The 19,466-nt window shown below is 37.9% G+C and overlaps 1 protein-coding gene across 4 annotated transcripts in view; it reads right to left on the reverse strand.

Annotated features, from left to right (window-relative positions):
* The window catches only part of schip1 (schwannomin interacting protein 1), a 43,817-nt gene that overhangs the window by 10,765 nt on the left and 13,586 nt on the right, over window positions 1-19,466 (reverse strand). Inside the window, exon 1 of one of the 4 annotated variants that reach the window (XM_041271342.1) lies at window positions 12,344-12,675. The exons of 2 other annotated variants lie outside the window; for them this stretch is intronic. In XM_041271342.1, the coding sequence (XP_041127276.1) occupies window positions 12,344-12,373 (30 nt within the window). In that variant the 5' untranslated portion in view covers window positions 12,374-12,675. Of the gene's footprint in view, window positions 1-5,873; window positions 6,348-12,343; window positions 12,676-19,466 lie in introns of those variants that run through there. One more of the 4 variants, XM_041271341.1, reaches the window with a different exon arrangement.

A 19,466-nucleotide genomic window follows, 5' to 3' on the forward strand; every position in this document is an offset into this window, starting at 1 on the left:
GTGACAGTTTCAAGAAGGTAGGCGTCAATTTACATGTGCTGGCATGTGGGAATGAAGATCTTTCCAAGAAGACAACACTGCATTGAGATGGGTCTCTACCGTTACTATTACTAATGCTTTTTCCAGAAGAAGAAAGACCTGAAGCAATGGGTGCTTTATGAGTTTTTTATCTTCACTAATGGACATTGGTCTTTCTATAGCGTTTAACAAGAGGCATCCATTTAGCAGAGGTCAAACTAATTTCAAAGAGTATGAAATGACTTTCAACCTCTTGCCCTTGGAGCAATTAGGGAAAAAAAAAAAAAAAAAAAAACCTTGGCTCTGGTCACATGGTTAATCCTAGAACAACATTGTTTACGTTCAGTCACCTCATGACTGATGAATGTCTTACAAGTCAGTTAAACAAAGCCTCAAAGTGCAGCTAAAGTGCCAGACTATCTTGGTTTTAGTTAAAATGCAGCAAGTGTCTGAACAAAACGTTTTTTTTTTTTTTTAATATCCTTTGCTGCTCATTAAATTAACATTTGTTACTTCACATCAGTGAATAAACAAAACCTTAAGTATCTAAATAAATAGATTTTACATTGGTAAATATACTGCTGATGACAGTTCCTACTAAAATGATGATTTATTTGTCAATTTTACAACATGGTCCCTTTCTCTGGTAAAGCACAACATTATGGAGACGTTCAGACAATACTGTGAGACAGGGGGCCTCTGGGGACGGGGAGCAAGGTTGAGGTTCACTCAAAGGTAAAGTCATGTCACTGGCATATAAACAGCAGCAGGGAAAGTGGTTGGCTAAACTGTATTCAACAACAGAGCAGACTCTATTAACCAGTGCAGGCAATCGCCAGCCACATTCCAAACTCTTTCAATCTGCTGCCTGCTACTATCGTGTGCCACAGTTCTTGTGCAAAGACTGGAGTCATTTTAGCACAAGAAAATAAATGGTAATGCTCAGTAGAGCATGCAACTCTCATACATGAAAAATAATATCAGCTACTGTTTCAGACCAATAGTGGCTAATTACACAAGCTGTCAGGTTATCAATTTAAAACTATAACTTGACTGATGCTTCCAGTGGATGGCTTGAATTCAATTTGAAAGCAGATCATTCATTGCCTTGGGATTTGAAGCTGTTTTGATGGCGATGTGATTTACATGAAGCTACACAGAAGACACAGGCTGTAGACAGAGCTGTAATTTCAAAGCTAAAAGTAGCACAAGAAGGTAAATCACCATGATCTACCTCCACTGTATGCACTCATAAAACTGTGAGTTTGCCACACTCACAGGTGGATTCATGCTTCATATAGCCCCAGATTCTGACTCAATAGGTTGTGCTAGAGTATCCGGACTAAGCTTCTCTAGATTGCTGCTATATACAGCAGTAGGGATACACCTACCCCAGCAGCTACTGTCTGGAGTGGATAAAAGGCATGGTGCCATATCACCACAGCTAGAAACTGCATGAAGAAGCAGAACAGATAACCCACCAACTGTTCTTGAGCAAACAGACAACTGGACAGCAAGTTAAGCAAACGATCCACCAGGAAATACAGAGCTGGCTGCTTTTTACCCTTTAGTTACACCTGCCTGGCAGACCATTCACAATGACTTCAGTCAAGGTCTGCTGTTCAAAATAATCCCTTATACGCAAGCTTGTGCACACGAACCCCACAGTGATTTTAGGTATCCCCAGACATTGGCCATGACATTTCCAATGACACCAGCTCTGTAATTCATCTGCTATTTCAATTCTTTCAATATGAATAAACATATAACAGATACACACACTCACCCAGTACCTTAAAAGAAACTCCATTCAATTCTGTTCGATTTTTTATTGTAATTGTGCAATTTAAAAAAAAGAAAAATGATGCCACCTTGTCTGCTCTGGGGCAATTAGCATAATCCCTGTTCACAGATGAGCAGAAATGGAGCCCACTTATTGATTCCTGGTGGCATCGCTAGCGGTAACAATCAGAAGGGACCAGAAGCTTGGCACAAAGCTCTACATGGAACACGAACGCAGCACTGTCACAGGCACTCAAAACAGCAGCTGCTTCAGTCAACTATCACACACATTACCTCACAAACCACTTCAGGGTTATCGCTTCTTTATTTGTTTATTTCACTCGAGCAGTAGATAGCGAATTGCTATCAGCTCTTGTAGATAGCGAATTGCTATCAGCTCTTATTAAAATGCTCGTGTCTGTTGACTTGCTATTAAATCACACAGGTATACCACAGTAGATTGTGGTCTTTCAGATGTAGATATTTCTTCATTTACCTTCTGGTTTCAAATCTGCTATGCATGCTTAACACTAAACTTGAATAAGGAGAACCTTCAGAGTGGAAATGATTTGCTATTTTCTTTTTTTTTTTTTTTATAAAAAATTATTGTCTGACTGTTCATTTAATTCTCAAGTCTCATTTCCTAGTTTAATTTCTAGGTCCTGCAGTACAGAAAGCTACCCATGGCTGACACTGCCCTTTCTGCACAAAAACAAACAAAAAAAGAAAAGTAACTTTTGAATGACACTATTTGGAGGATATTTTGAGAAGTTTGTGAGAAACCGCTGATTATGCAGCCTTACGTAAGTTGTGCAAAAATGACACGCCCGCATAATCACATTACACTGCAGGCAATGTTAATAATCTGTTGTTTCAAGGAAGAATTCTGCTTCCCAGCAAAGCAGCAGGGGGTGCTTTTTATTAAGGTCCTGCCTTACCAGCTGCTTAGAATTTCTCTACACTGTGATTGAATCCCAATACTAGTCTGCACAATGTGTTTTTTCTATGTTTAAATACACTTCAGTATATGTCTGACTGCTGCTGATTACAGGTACATGTTTAATAACATTACATACACTTACTCATTTTGCCTTGTTGTCTGTTTGCTTAATTATTATCTAGGGTTGCCATTTGTCCCTGTTTTCCCGGGATCATCCCAGTTAAGAGGAAGGTGCTCCAGGAATTCAATAAATGAAGAACTAGTTAGATAAATCAGGATACAATATTACTGCAAGAGACACACAATATGAATTAGTTGTCAATACTATAGTAGTGATATTATCAATGCTTCCTATAGGATGAATATAGGATTCCTAAAGGACCTCCACTGTTGCTGAATCTTGTAAACTAAACAATGGAAGAGACACAGGTTTCCTCTCAGTGGTGGAAAAGGAAGGGCGGGTAAAGATAATATATGTTTCCAGTTCTTCTATATTTCTGTTTCCGACTTTTCAAATTGAATTAGATGAATCTGGTCAAAATGTTAGCTTATCCTGCCCAAGTACAGGCAGTGATTTCTACCATTCCAACAGTTAATGCACAACTTTTTGGTTAAGTAATTATACTTTAGAACAAGAGACAAAAAAAAAAAAACACAAAAAGCAATGCTCCCCCATTTTAAGAGGCTATTTGTGTTCAGAGAATGCAAGTGCTAGAGGAAAGCCATTATGGGGCAAACAGAAGCCATGACTGTCTTATAATGAGGGGACACTGTGTGCAGTTAGTGTTTTGAAAAGATATACACTTTAGTAGGGCTATACTTAAGTGCTTGAAGAGCTTTTTTGCATTTCCTGTCGGTAAAAGCAATAACCAGCTATGCTTTGCACCAAACAACTTCTGGGTGAACAAGTGCACATGTGAAAGTGACAGGGCTGACAGCATGTTAACGCTGGTCTAGAACACATTAAGGGAACACAGGATGGGCAATCAAAGAAGTACTGAACAAAACACCTTAATGTGTTAATCAGTAATCCGCCGAAAACCACAAACTAAAATCACAAACTACTTCAAACCTTGATCAGGGGACACTTGCCAAAAACAACACAACTACCAATGATTCAATGCTAACCCAAGGCAGCATGTTTACCAGTGCTTTCACTTCATACAATGTGCCAATGTTTTGACTGCAAGTATATACTGCATGGATCCTGACATGTTGTCTTAAACTGAGTGGATTTACAAGGGCAGTCTAATCCTTAGGTTTAAACTCCATAAGGATTGTAATGTTATTTTTGGTGATTTGTGGAACCACAGATTACTAGACCTGTGGACAGTTTTTCAAAGTGATCCGAATTTTGTAATCCCATAATTTGCGATCAAGGTTACTTTTATTATCTGGATCACTTTGATCAGTTTTTTTCAGAAAATGTCACTGCTGGATTATTTTTTATCCAGATTACAAATAATTCCGATTACAAATATATCTATCTATTTATTTATTTATTTATTTTTGTGAAAAGGAATCTCAATCACAAAATACAGGATTACAAAATCTGGATCACTGTGATCCAGATTACATTTTGAAAAACTGGCCCCAGTGGACCGTATCTGAAAGAGTGAGGACCAGGACATCCTTGTCTTATTAGGGATGGCTAAATCAGTTGCTTAAACCTTATATTAGTAGTATGATTAACTCTTCCAATAGAAAGTTATATGCTCTCTTTATTGACAGCACTGGCAGTAAAAAAAAAAATCAAAATAAACCTCTGCATTTTTCTATGAACGGATTAGCAACAGAACCCGGCAACACGTTGTGAATACAGAGTTTCCGACAGGCTCCAATATCTCAGCAGAATGGTGTGATGTTCTGTCATGATAAACCAGGACGCCACAGACTGGATTGCACTGCTGTTATGCTGGCTCCTCATGCGTGGATACGAGGGCCGCTTGGGGTGTGCAAATTCACTGGTTCTCAGCACTGAACCAAATCAGTTTATCTGCTTCTGTACAATCTCTTCTTCTGCTGGGAAATTTTGTTCCATTCAGTTTTCCTGTTTTCTGGCTAAGTTTAACAGCACCTTGCTGTTTGGCGACAGGAATGGGTGGAGGACAGGTTTCCTATTAAGGACACTGACCTTCGATCCCCTGGGTTTAAATAAAGTGCAGAGACAGGAATGCCTGCAAGTCTTGATCTGCTATTTATTTTGGGATGAAGTTAACTGGCAGGCCATAGATAGAAAGACTTCACGCTATGAAACAGACAACCTCAAACAGACTCTGTTTCTCAAACACAATACAGTGAAAGGTCTGAGTTTATCTCACTTGGTCAGTCTAAGCCTGTGGGTGGTCTAAAGCAAACACAAAACATTTGACTTTTGTGAGGAGTCCACCAGCCATGTCATTGTTAAACTATGCAATGGTTCTTGTAGCCCTTAATCTCAGAACAAACATGTTGTTTCACAAATGCCTCATAATGAGTAAAAGGCATGATCAGTTTATCACTGCTGTATCATTGTTACAATGTCTATCTAGGTTTCTTGTAAGAGCAAAAGACAAACGAATACGGACTAAAAGACATTGCATTTAAATACAAGGTGTAACCATCAATAGAGTGTCAACATGCAATACTAGTTAGAAGCAAACAAGCAAACAATACATCCGAGATAACCTCCAAATGGCATTAAACAGTTAACTTTAGAGAAGTTTTAAAGTGTCTGTTAGAGCATTACACTGAAATATACACTATTCTGAGACAGCTTGTGATACTGGACACTGGCATATTGGTCATGGTCTGTAACAACAGGGCTAATGCTGTGACCCTTTAATGCTGATGAGAAAAGGTGGCCTCTAGATATCTAGTGATTAAAGAAACTGAAATCCTGTCTTGCAAGAGAAAGTGTAGAACACAACAGCTTTAATTCATAGCTTCGTTTTTAATAGTGCTGTGCTTGTTCAAAAACTAAACAGGGTGAAAATAGTAAGCGGCTCACATTTTCCACAATGTTAGAAAAACGCCTCTTACAAATCCTACTAACAGGGTGTATTGTGCTAAGTGCCTCCTCCAAAAAAACAAAACAAACAACAAAAAAAGTTTTTTTGTGCATTGCTATATTCTGTTGCTAGGGCTCTCTTACCTTTTTGTAATTATCCACCAGATTCAGACAGGATGCACTACTGATGACATCATCCACTCCATCACAGTCCATATTCATAGGGCTGCTCTTTATAATGCCACATGAACACTCAGCCCACGCAGAGTATGAGGTAACTCCACTGCTGCTATAAAAACAAGAAGGCTACTTCACATATCTCCCGGTCCTTTTGGCTTTTGATGACGAGCTATGGATTCATCTGCCGTCCGTTTGGGTGGGAGGGCGAGGCTCATTTCCAGTGTTTGTTCTCTTGATTTTCTCACACCCCGGCGCTCTGACAGCTGCAGCTTTGGGCAGTTAGAAATCAACACCTTTCCTGGTGCTCAGGCCTGTCAGGGACCCCGTCTTCCCACAATCATCTTACACCTTCCTTACCACAGATTTTGCCCCAATCTCCAACTAAACACAATGCAGATTGTTCCTAATAAAGGAAAAGACTCACATTGAGCCCGGGCTAGCTGATTACAGCCAGAATTCACAGCTAGACAAGCAGGCAGTGTGGGTTACTGCTGTTACTGGAGGATAAAAATAGCTAAGCAACCAGCTAGTAGCAATTGCCAGGGTAGCACAGACCTGTCTCATGTGACCAGTGAAATAATCTATGTCTGGATGATACAGCCAAAGTAAGCAAAAATGTAAGGCACCTGCCCATCCGTGGGAAGCTGCAGCACAAATAAACATTGAAATTTTGCAATGTGCATGACTGTTCTGTTCCCCGAGGGCCCTGGAGAAATATAATCAACTCAGGAGTCTGAAGCCTTATCTTACCCAGACCATACCTAATTTCCAAAGCAAAATGACAGAGGCTTTTAGTCTGCACAGATTGATACAGTGTGGAGTTCCTGCAGGTTTTAAGGGTTTACTTGAAATGGAGGATGTATTTTATCAGTCATATTCTTTTGAGCTAACTGTAACTGGCACACTGTCTCCTAGTGGAAGATTTATTTCTCTCACATGCATATTTACAAGTGCACGACCAGAAATGTTAACAGGGTTACTCACTGGCAGCATTATTCAAGTGCGCTGAGACTGTCACCACTTTTTCGATTTAAAATGTTTCAGGCTGTTTCAAAACATTCAATATGCCAGAAAGAAATTAACTATAGCCTTGAGTATTGCTGTATGCTAAATCAACTGCACTCTGTCAGAAACAGGGCACTGCCATCTACTTCACAAACACCTTGAAATCCCACTTTATTTTCAGATGTATAATAAAATGTAGTGCATGTATGTAAATAAATGGCTCACTTGTATGTATAGTCTGGCAACCAGCAAATGAATACCGTAACAGAGCTGGAAAATCTAAGTGAGCGGTGAAGACAGCAACAGCTTCAGTTAAGTGCCCCTGCCCTGACCTGTTAGGAATTCTCTGATCTGGAGTGAAAGGGCAGGTCAGTCTCCTGTCTTACTAAAGCCCTTTGAGCTGGAATGATGGTCTTTGGAAGTCTGAAAGTTATTTCAAAACTTAGCACTGAGAGGAGTGGAGTAAAAGTTTTTTTTTTTTTAATAAAAATGTGGAACAGTTTACCAGGGGACAACAGTAAAAGCTAAAACAATGAACATAAAAAGAAAAATCTGTAGATTGTGCTTGGGACATTCTGCCCTGGGGGAATAAGTGTGCTAGCGAGGGACAGTTACCTTTGTTTTGTTTTCGCATTCCTTACATTCTTTGTTTTAGTGAATCATGTCAAAGATAACACTAAACATATCTCCTTCAGGAGACTTGAACTACATCTGGTGCCGTTATTTAGCCCTTACTTAGCTTGAAAATAACTAATCTTAGCACATGGTAATAAAACATTGGAATGTGATCAATAAACCCTCAAATGTCCTGAAATCTACAACTTGATGGACTTCCACGAGGCACAACTGTTCCAGGCTTAATAGAGCTGCAGAATACAACTTATAGTCTCTTTTCTCAAGATATGTCTCACTTAACTCACTCCAAGTGATGTGCATACACACACAGCAAGCTGAAAAAGGCCATCCTGAAAAGTACAGTAAATCGAAATGGTGGACACATTTTAACAACCTACTGTAAATTATTTTCATCAGAACTATAACCTGCTATTCTCCATACCCCAACCAAGAACAAGCTAAAACATGTTCTTCATTATTGTTAAAAAACACAAACAGGAAATACAGTTGCTTTCACAGCTGATCCAGCTGGATTATTTAGACAGCAGATCGGCTTATCTGTCCATCTACTCCATCAGAAAGCGCCGTACAACCGCCACAGACAAAAGGAGCACAGCAAATCAGACGAGTCCCAACAAACTCCAGCTCCGATTATCAGATCAAACCTCAACGGAGCTGTGGTCTGAACGCAAAAGACAAGAGTTCTGGAATTAGATTCAAATTCTGACCCACTTTTTGTCTTTTCAGTAATTAATTTAAATCTAGAATAACCGTTTCCCAAGATCCTTTGAGTTTAGCGCTAAGGTGACATCGAAACAACTGAGTGAGCGAGGAGCGCTTAGTTCCTTTCAGATCGCATTTTACCCTGGCAGCTTGAAGCCCCACTCTCTTCCTCCCAAAGGGGACGCTGCGTTGGTACCGTATAATGAAGTCTGACTTCATCTAGAGCTGAAATCATTGCTGACTCAATGAGCACTGATGTAGGAGGAAGAGCAACCTGTGAACTACATTAGTCACACAGAACAAAAAATGCTTTCAGATTTCATCCTTTTGAGTGGGGAGAAGTGGTTACTAACTCTGCTTTGTGCTTTACTGTAGTTTTACTGAGTGCTTCCTACCTATTCACAACCTCCCTACAGTCAATTTGACTTTTAATTGAAACGTCCACTATTTCAACAACAACAACATACTCTTTGGTTGTTTGTTGCTTACTGAAAATGACAGAAAAAGCTCATATTTAGTTAAATCAAATTCTATACTGTTTAACATGTCATAAATTATAGAATACATAGCATGCAGTCCACATTCTTCAGTTACTGCATGCATATTGCATCTCCAGTTACAAAATAATGAGCACTTACCTTCGCCTCAGTCAAACTGTCACTCACAGTTTATCGAATCCTATAACAGCACAAGCTTCTCTGTTAAAATTTCGGTTACATTTTATGTTACTATACTTTCTGTGACAATACATTAAGCAGGCTTTTAAAGCTTCAGCTCTGAGAATTTGATTTCCCAACCTATTACAGTACAGTTTAAAAAAAAAAAAAAAAAAAAAGTGCGGTTAGCAATCATTAATATGGAGATGATGTACTGTAAATTTTTTGATGACGTGATCTTCATGGACTAAAATGTTTTGGTTTTTTTTCAGAGTAAGAAATACTTTATGGTACCCCATTTTAAGAATCATATGAAATTGCCATATTATATCACAGAATCAAAATAAAATAGAGAATTGCTAAGGGATTTCTAGCTGCCAAGTGATGTTCTGACTAAATATATCCATTTAGTCTACTGTACAGTCCCTATTTTGCCAAACAGTTTTTGTAGCCAACACTTGATTATACACAACATTTTCCTAATAGAATCACTGGATGAAGGCTCTATGCATTAGATTCAACATGCTGATTCATCCATCACATAGCAGCAATATATTACATATAAACCTTAAAGTCTGATTAATGTGTTCTGTATTTTCTAACTAGTAAGTGGTTGACCTGTAATTTGAATATAAATGCACCATTTAAATCATTTCAGTGGATGGTATAAATATAGCCACAATGTCACAAAGAGGCATTCAGAGGCTTGGTATTTTTTTTTTCCTTTAGCAAATGGTTTTGGAAGTATACTTGCTGTACAGTTCAAAACACAAAAAGCTATTTTATAACCTAGAGTAACAATGAAACATCTGTGCTGAGCGAGAAGGACTCATTGTACACTAAATATAGTAGCTTCCTCTGTAATAAAATATGCTTGGCAGCCCACAAAACCGCTATTATTTTTATTTTTAAGGACCAGCATCAAAATCGGGAGAAAGCTTTTCTCCACACTCCACGATATAATTGTTATCTGTGCTAACACAGACCACAGTGGGGTTATCCACAAAGCATGAAGAAAATGAAACAGAGACTATTTAAATGGAGTCTACGGAAGAGCTAGGTCAAGTTTGGACAGGACCCACCTGATTCCTAAGAAAACTTGAAATGTGTGACGCTGCGTAAGTCACTTAACCTCCTTGTGCTCTGTTTTTCAGGTGAGCTGTTGTTGTAAGTGACTCTGTAGCTGATGCACAGTTCACACACCCTAGTCTTGTATCGTGTAAGTGTCCACTATGAAAGGTGCTATTCAAAGATTATTTATTATTAAAAAATTTTATGAGCAGCAACAAGACAGTTGTTTTTATATCCTCTTTTAAATAACATGTGTCTTGATAAAGGATTCACAGCCGCCCTTAGAAAAATGCATAAAATGTCCTAACAGCGATGCAGGACTCTAAGGCTAAGCTAGCCTGAATAGAAAAACACAGCCTTTACAGTAAACGCCTGGTCTTTGATGTGAAAGCAATCTGACACTTGCTGTCAACAGCACATTGTGTGAGCAGACCCCACCGCAGTCATTTTAAACTCTCATTGTTGTACCACTGATGGAAATATTTGAGGGACCTCGGCAGCATCTGTGCAAGCACTGTACTGCTCTGTATAATCTGGGCTCTATTTTATTGTTCTAAATAATGGAAGATCTAAATACTGACCACAACATTTGAGATCAAACTGTCTTGCTGACAAAACAATGCATTTTTTTATCTTGGTAGATGTGCTGAGGTGAAAGTGTTTCTTTATTAGCACTGGAGACAGTATTTCTTTTACTCTTTGTACCTTTCAGTTTCAACAGTCAGCAGAGGGTTTAAATGACCACAGATCAAACATATCCCATATCGTACAGTAATTGATTTGCTCTATTACACGTATTGATCATCATTCCAGGTGTCAGATATTGGTATGCCTAATCATGCAGCACATTCCACCAGAGGAGAGTAAACCAGCACAGTATTCCCTTACTCGGACTGGACAGAGCTACAGTTTCATGCTACTAATGGAATGAAAAGTGATACATTTCCCATTGCCACCCCCCTTCAGGCTCATGAAATATGGGCCAGTGTTCAGGCAATCCATTTTCACAGTATCTGGAGACTTGTATTACTGTGTTCAGTGTGTTTCTCCTCTGAGTCCTCTGATCTAAGTGATTATTTTTAAATAATTGAAGTGGAAAAACGGTGGTCAGTTCTTTATTATGCTACAGCTTGCGACAAACCACTGTATCAAGCAGACCTACAATAATAAAAAAGCCACAATGGTAATACAGGTTTTATGAGTTTTTATACAGCAAAAAACCATGTACAGTTTAAAGACTCTCAGCATCAACCCAGTGGAATAAAGGGATGTGTGTATGTATATATATATATATATATATATATATATATATATATATATATATATATATATATATATATATATATATATATATATATATATAGCTGTTGCCCTGACACTGGACTAATTTAAGAGTCCCTAGAGAACTGTAGTTGTCAGGTACACTGGCTTTCCTGAGTTTTCTTTTTTATTATTTCTTCGTTTCCCCTGTCAGACGTATTCATTTCAGTAAAGGAAAAGCACCTTGGCAACACCTTAGAGGAAGATTTCAATAAAGTTATTTATGTAAACTCCAAACACACATGCACATGCACATGCACATGCACACGCACATACACAAACAAACACACACACACACACACACACACTCACGCACCCATTATTATGTCAAGTTTTCAGTCTAGTCAAGAAAGAAATCATCTCAAATTATCTTTATCTTTTTTGTTGTAAAGCCATTTGTAAAGCTCATTAAAGGTTATGCCCAGATCCCCTTTATTATTTAAAAATAAATCACCAGTGGAAGTAATTTATGTAACTGGAATTCTTCCCAAGACTAACCCTTAATAAAAACTCTAATCTCTTTCGTTACTGCAGGATAATAGTGGAGCTGGTGATTGACATCTTCTCAGTCAGGTTTGCTCCAGACTGCATACCCAAAAATCAAATACATTAACAATGCTATGCATGTGCAAACAGGTATAATATAATCACATATATATTAACATCTCCATCAATATTTGAACACAATTCATGTTTTCTATTGATCCTTATTGTGATTCATTCTCAAGGCTTTCAATAAACATTTTGTTATATAACACACAGATATTAGTGATTTCCTCTTTAATGCATCCAACTGAACAACACTTGACAACACGTTCATTAGTGTATGTCATCTACCCATAGTGTAATGATCCACAACTATAATTTAAATGTCATATGGTTGATTGTGTGCAGACATTTATCTATAGCTCTAGCAATTAAAAGAAAAATACATGTAACAGGAAAAAGCAGGCACACCAAAACAGTATTAAACAGAAAAATAAATAAACAAATAAAGACTTTTAAAAAAGGCACCAATCAACTTGTCAGAAACAGATACCTTACCTGATATGCACAGCTCTCCTGGTGTACCATCTCAGTGCATCACAGAGAGAGCAGAATTGGCTGTCTGGGATGATTAGAGACACTGCTCCCTGTTACAATTTACTGCATGCAAGAAGAAGAGCACGCAACCTGGCTGCAAGGCGAGATTCTGTGCAGATTAAAATGGATTCTGCTCCTGCTGCTTCTGCTGTTGCAACCTGAGCAATGACGCTGCCTTTGCCAGCAAGGAACGAAACGCTGAGCAAATTCTCCTCGGGGAACCGAGGAGAGAGAGGGACAGGGAGAGCGGGAGGGTTAATAACGTCTATTTGGCACTCGGATGGAGGAGGGGGGGAGCAGCTCATCACAAACAGTCAGCCAATTATATAATAGTCAGAGGGAGATGCAAAGAGGTGGGGCTGACCTTCTGGTGTTCAAAAGAGGCAGCTATATGATGTAGAAACAACCCAGTGCCTGGGAAGAGAAAGGGGAGGAGTGGGAGGCAAAACAAAAGCAAGTGCTTGCCTCTAGCGAATAGAGAATGAAGATCTGAGCTATTACTGTGTGAACTAACCTGAATGATTCTCAAGTACAATGCAATCATTTCCTATTGAAAACCAAGAGCACTGTTTTGAAATGCTAAATGATTGCTGTTCTGAAGTTCACACACACTTATCAACAAAAAAAAAAGCCTTAAATGTTTTACCAGTTCAAAGCAATTCGTGTATTTCCCCCTGCCTTCCAATAATGGTCACTTTCCAATAATGTTGACCCCCCCATACTGGTAATAGGTTTTCCTGTCTTCTTCTAAAAATACTGGTTACAATGTTTTGTAAGTAGTTTATCTCACAATCAGTCAGTATTGCAGTAACATGTAACACTAACTTTTGTATTTGTTTTATAGATATATTCTTTTTTTTCCCCCTGGTGTTGGATTGAAGTCAACCTGTTTCCGAGAATCATGTGACCTCCATTCCTACTCAGCCGGGTCACCCTGGGAGACGCGGCGAGTGGGGGAGCTCCCACTCAGCTAGTGCTGGTTAATGTCTGCCCTTTGGTTAGTGACTGAAGGCATGCTTCATAGATCTTCACTGGAAAGTCCCAGTTCCAGGCCAGAAAGCTGGGAATCTGTACAAAGCGCTTGCTTAAGTTCTGGGAAATCACGCTGTTTTCATCATCCCAGGCAGGATGGGGTACAAAACCTCCTAAACTTCCCACCAAAATATTCATGACAGGCCTTAGAACTCTTTACCAAATATCACATATTTGTGATACCAATCATAAACTTTAAAGGATCTTTCTATTCTCATTAGGTTTTGACGCATGTTGTCCAAATAACTATTGAACAAATAAACAAAACAAATGTAAATTTTAATGGATTTTTATGTTATTCTTGCAAGGTGACTCATCTGTGAAAGCAGATTATTATTATTATTATTATTATTATTATTATTATTATTATTATTATTATTATTACTTTTTTACAATCATTCTTATTTAATCATTTACAAAATATTGAATCTTACATAATAGTCTCTGACAATAATCCACCCCAGCAAATGTAACAATATAAAAAAAAAATAATCAATGCTTTTCATTGCACAATGATAGCCTACAGTTGAGTAACTGTGTGCTGTATCCCTACATGTGAGCCTTATACTATACAGTGCAACAGTTCTGTTATCATGTTAATATACTCCTGAACCTAATCGAGTCATATTATAACTAATTGTGAAACAGTCACTATTATAAGGACAGCATTGATGGGAAAATAAAGGAGTTTTCCTCGATTAAACCTATCTGCGTGTTTGCCACTTCAAACCCTTCAGTTTGCACTGAGACACAATATGACACTTTATTTGACCTGTATCTCAGATTAATCCTCCATATATTTTAAAGGAGCTGAAGTTCAGACAGCCGGAATAGGCTGGAATGAGTTAAAATCACTTGTTGTCCAGTGAGAAAGCAATACTCACGCTAAGTGATGTAGAGCTTTGAGCCCAGGCAGTTAAGAGTTCAGAATCCAGTGCTGCCTTGAATCATGAGAGAGGTGCAGGTAAATTAAATCAACTGTGAGGCACCACCAGTACATTGAGGAACACATTCCGAATACCAACAAACATAAACAATTTTTGGATGGAGGAAAGCTGGATATTACTCAGGGAAGTTCAGAACCCGCACATCAAGGGTAATCTGTGCAAATCAGAAACTCCAATGAACCTTGACTTTACAACGACTGTACGTTGAAGGTGATGGATATGTCTTGTTAAGAATAATATGCACCCATACATAACCTTTGCCATTTTGAACTTGATGGGCATCAGCCCCCCACTGTGATATAATTATTTAAACAAGGACCTAGGAGCCAAACCACTGGTCTAATAATTATTGCAATACATGGCGTCTTTTGACCATAATTGTGTCCAATTTGACCTGGGCTCGAGGATTAATACTGTCAGCATTGATTGATGACCAGGAAATGCCACTTATTTTCTGGACTGCCCACTGAACATTCCTACAATGAACATGGTGCAGACAGAGTGTAAATGCTACTGTATTTAATAAGCAACACTCATTAATTAACATACATTATATTTGCTTGTTTGGTTTCCGGTGCTTGCCTTTATTATCACATTTATCCAACAGCAGCCTTGCTGCACCTGGCCTGTGGAAAGGAAACCTGCCTCATTATCTGTTGCCACATAAGACATAAATCTTTTCACTTTCCTAATGTCACTTTATCATCAATCATTAAAAGTATAAATAAACCTCTTGAAGATGCAACACAGCATGATCTTTTATCCAGAACTCTGCATTAGACAGTCAATTAACCTTCAGAGCGCGACAAGGTTAGCCACTATACTGGATCTGGTTCAAAGAAACACAGTGATTTGAAAACTTGAAAACAGTCATTTATTTTTCAACGATCCACATTTAAATAGCTATACTACAGCAATGTTTCCTTATTATATATAATTTATTTCTTTATTTTTAGAAGAAAAAAATAATACATGTTTGTCATTTGTATATGTACAACTACTGTATGAAATAAAACCTCTACCACATGTAGTACGTTAAACAACCCCTTAAACGCTGAACATTGCTGAAGTTGCTTTACTCAAGAAAACTTCTGTTGTAAAGTAAAAAATCCAAGTTTTTATTTTGAAGTTTGTTGGATGCTCTGGCCTGGTATAAAATCAGAGCTGAATGGCATTAGTGTTAAAACTGAGACAGAGAAATGTGCAGCTATGGGAAACTAATTGTGGCAACTTTCCAACCACGGGCAATACAATGAAACGAGGCATAAGTTTCGTTTGTTTAGAATTCCTGCTGCAAAAAAACAGTGTTAATGCCTGTTAAAATTCTCAGATTGTGCAGAACAACAGAAGCCATCAGTACAGATACATGTCACTTTGCATTATCAAAGTCTTTTCTGACTTTAACAATAGGCATAAAGCTGTTGTCAAATTATCTGTGTCATGCAATGATGGATTTGACTTCTACAGGTTATTACAACATGAGGTGCTGTTTTGTGTTGTTTTTCTATATGTTGCTTTGTCTGTGTATTTTCTTTAACTCCATGTAAAGGCAAGCTTGTGGAAAACTATAAGGGCATGATATATGGAGGTTGTCGGTGTCTTGTAATCTTCTGTGCCAATCTTATAATCTTTTGTACCAATATATTTTGTAATCTTTTGTAGCAAAAATCAATATTAGGGGGATGTGTGTTTTGAATTCATGGATTGTGAGTATGTTAATCTTAGAAAATTAAAAGTGACCAAGAGAGAAAAGGCACAGGAGGATACCAAGCTGTGCTGGAGAACAGTTACAAAAAGAAAGAATTGTTGAAGAATGATGGAACTACAAGAGAAGACTGCCACACTCTGTGTCTCCAAAATTTGGTAATTATGCACATTAATACCTTTTTTCATATTGCATGCTTTTAATGAAGTTTAATAATAATAAACTGACTAATTGTTGAATTGAGCGAATCACTCTGTGTTAATCCACACAATAAGACACTCCAGTGAGCCACTTAACAAGATGCATGCTGAGTTTCACAGGTGGATTAGTGGCTCCCAATCCCTTGAGGAAATCTGCACTGCTGGGAAAGGGGAGAGGATGGAAGTGGGCAGATTAAAGACTGTCTGAAGTGCAATTAGACTGGTTCCATGGAACCAGTTTTAAACCTAAAAATACATCCATTATAGCATTTATAATTATGACCAACCCCCTACTTGGCAGCTTGGATGAGCTGGCATTTAGAATCCACTGCTGGGTCATAACCAGTTTTTGGACTGTGTTTATGATTCATTTTTTAGCTGAAAAAAACAAAACAAAAAAACAAACAAACAAGGTGGATGCAATCTGCCAGCGAGTTCTTGCAGCCTCAAGCAAAGCCAGCTTTATTTAACAGATTTACAAATGCGCCAGATCCCTGGTTAAATCAAACAGCGTCTTCAGTTTCTAACCCTGACATTTTCACAGCTTTTACATCGATATGTTATGAAAAAGTTCTTGTTAGTTCCTGAGCTTCAATGAGTAAGAAATCCAGTTGAAATATAGCCAGTCTGTTCCTATAATACCACATGAAATGAGGTGTCAGAATTCATGTTTTTAAAATCTAGACTTATGGAATATTACCAGACATTTATTTTACTTATACTGTCTTTATAAGTAGGTCACATGTTTATATATTGCCTATGATAACATGGAGATGTTCCAGCTAATAACACAAAGCATGCTGTGTGAGGAGTGGACGCTGTTGAATTTGAAGCAGCAGGGGCTTTGCGAATAGTGATATACGGGAGCACTGAATTTGGTGTCCACTCTGAATTCCACATGCATTGCACATTCTCCATTCCATGCTGGAAATGAATGGGTACCACAACGTCAACTGCCTTTGAACTCTCTAAAAATATATCCCACTTCTTTCTTTACAGGGTGGTGATAGTCATGCCCTGTCTACAGGGGTTCAGTATGAACAAAACGAACCTCAACAGCGCCCTCTATCAATCAATCAGATCTATTCAATTGATCTGAATAGTGATGGATCTTAACACCACGTCATTTAAATCAACCTATATGATGCCTACATAATACATGCGGTTAATTGTGAGTAAAGAGCGATGTTTAAATATATTTTAATGATCTGTCACTGCTCTACATTTATATTTGTTATAATATTAAGGTTAAAGGCACTGTTTCTTTAAATTCAGAATAGAGTCATGATGTGTCCTAACTAGCCTGACACGAATCACGCTTTTATTTTTAGCCCTATAACCAGGCAGTGGAAGCTCATCCCAGTTTCGCTGTGCTCAACAAATAGCTTTTTAAGTTATCATTTTCTAACCCTCATTTTATCCAGGCATCAGATTCACCCTGTAGTTTAGTATAATTGGCTGTGACAACAAACATGGCTAGCCACAGAAAAGAAAGCCCAAAGGCCTTCAAGAATAACTCCAGACAAGCAACTGCACAAAATACTTAAAAAAAAATAAACTAAAAAATAAACCCCTAAATACCTGGGGTTTATTTTTTTCTTCTTTTCACAGTCACATTTCACCAGTTTTAGTTCTTATTTCTACCTGATTTTATAAAATCAATCTTTCTAGGTTGTTTTTGTGTTCTCCTACTCTAGAATATGCCATGAGCCAAAATGTCACAGCCATTTCCCATTGAAAAACCTCAGGGGAGCAATTTAACCTCATTAACCCCCTGACCTCCAACTAGTATGAAGTGGTGGACAGTATTCTTAACACAGTTATTGAGACAGATCCATAGAGAATGGGGTTCAATAAACAAACAAACAAATAACAAGTATTGCATGGGAAACCAATACAGATAGGTACAAAATCAGATCATTCTTGGAAAGTTGATGCCATCTCAATTTAACAGACAATGATAATTTGTACTATTCTACCAATATTTGTTAAGTTTAAAACAACGTATTACTGGTATGAACACCTGACACACTGTAGGGATCCTGAGAAACTCACAGTCCCCCAATAATTAATGGCCAGACACTCTCAACTCCCTCAGGATCGACTACTGTTGCCAGGGAAGCACAGCAGTAGACAGTGATGTCATCTTTCTCCTAAAAACAAAACACAACGCTGTTCTCTAGGAAAGCCATTTACCTACACTGTTCAGTAACACAAAGAACTGATTCATACCTTGAACATTTACAAAAGACATCGCCAGTGAAGAAAAGTTTAGGTGAGGTCTTTTCAGGCCTTTGAAGTAACTATCTTCATGTCTCTAAGATAACACCCATTCCCAGTACAGTGGCAAGCCAATCACTTAGCGAATCTGCAACAATCCCATACAAATCAAACGTTGACTATAAGGATCATTTTTCATTTTTCATCTTTCATCTTCTGTGACGCTTACATTTATAAAACAAAATGGAACACTAGTTTATTGTTGGATAATAATAATAATAATAATAATAATAATAATAATAATAATAATAATAATTATTATTATTATTATTATTATTATTATTATTATTATTATGGGATGCAAGAACACATAGTAAATTCTGATTTAATATTAGAAATTCTATTAAAAATTCTATTATAGATTTTAGTGGAACTAAACTGATAACAGTGCACATGAACAGAGCAGACAGCAGCCTCATACATGACACAGCCTCACCCTTGCTGCCAGCTGGGATTTTTACCACAGCAGATAACATGTGCATGCATGGGAGCTTAGGCGTGTATGTCACTTATTCAGTCTTTTTTGGAAACGTGAAAATATATATTTGTATACATTTCTACGGAAAAACGCATCATTCCAAAACAAACGACACAGCTCTAAAGCCTAATAACTGTCGTTAAAAATATTATCAAAAACATGTTCTTGCAAATCCCCTAGCATCAGTACATTGTTTAAGTGTCTACACTTCATCCTGCCACAACATTGTAGATTAACTCCCTGGTATTAGCGAATTAATCTAGTTACACTTTAAAACAGCTCCAATTCCTTACGCCGTACACCACCCTGCACAGGATATTTATGACTTCTAGCAATTGGCTTAGTCCACAATTTAAATAAACTGAGGTGCTTAAATCATGCTTAGAACTCTCCATAAACAGGGCAGGGGTGGATGAAAGTTTTCAAAAGCTCTTTCTAGCAG

Source organism: Polyodon spathula, chromosome 14 (assembly GCF_017654505.1).
Source record: "Polyodon spathula isolate WHYD16114869_AA chromosome 14, ASM1765450v1, whole genome shotgun sequence".
NCBI lineage: Eukaryota > Metazoa > Chordata > Actinopteri > Acipenseriformes > Polyodontidae > Polyodon > Polyodon spathula.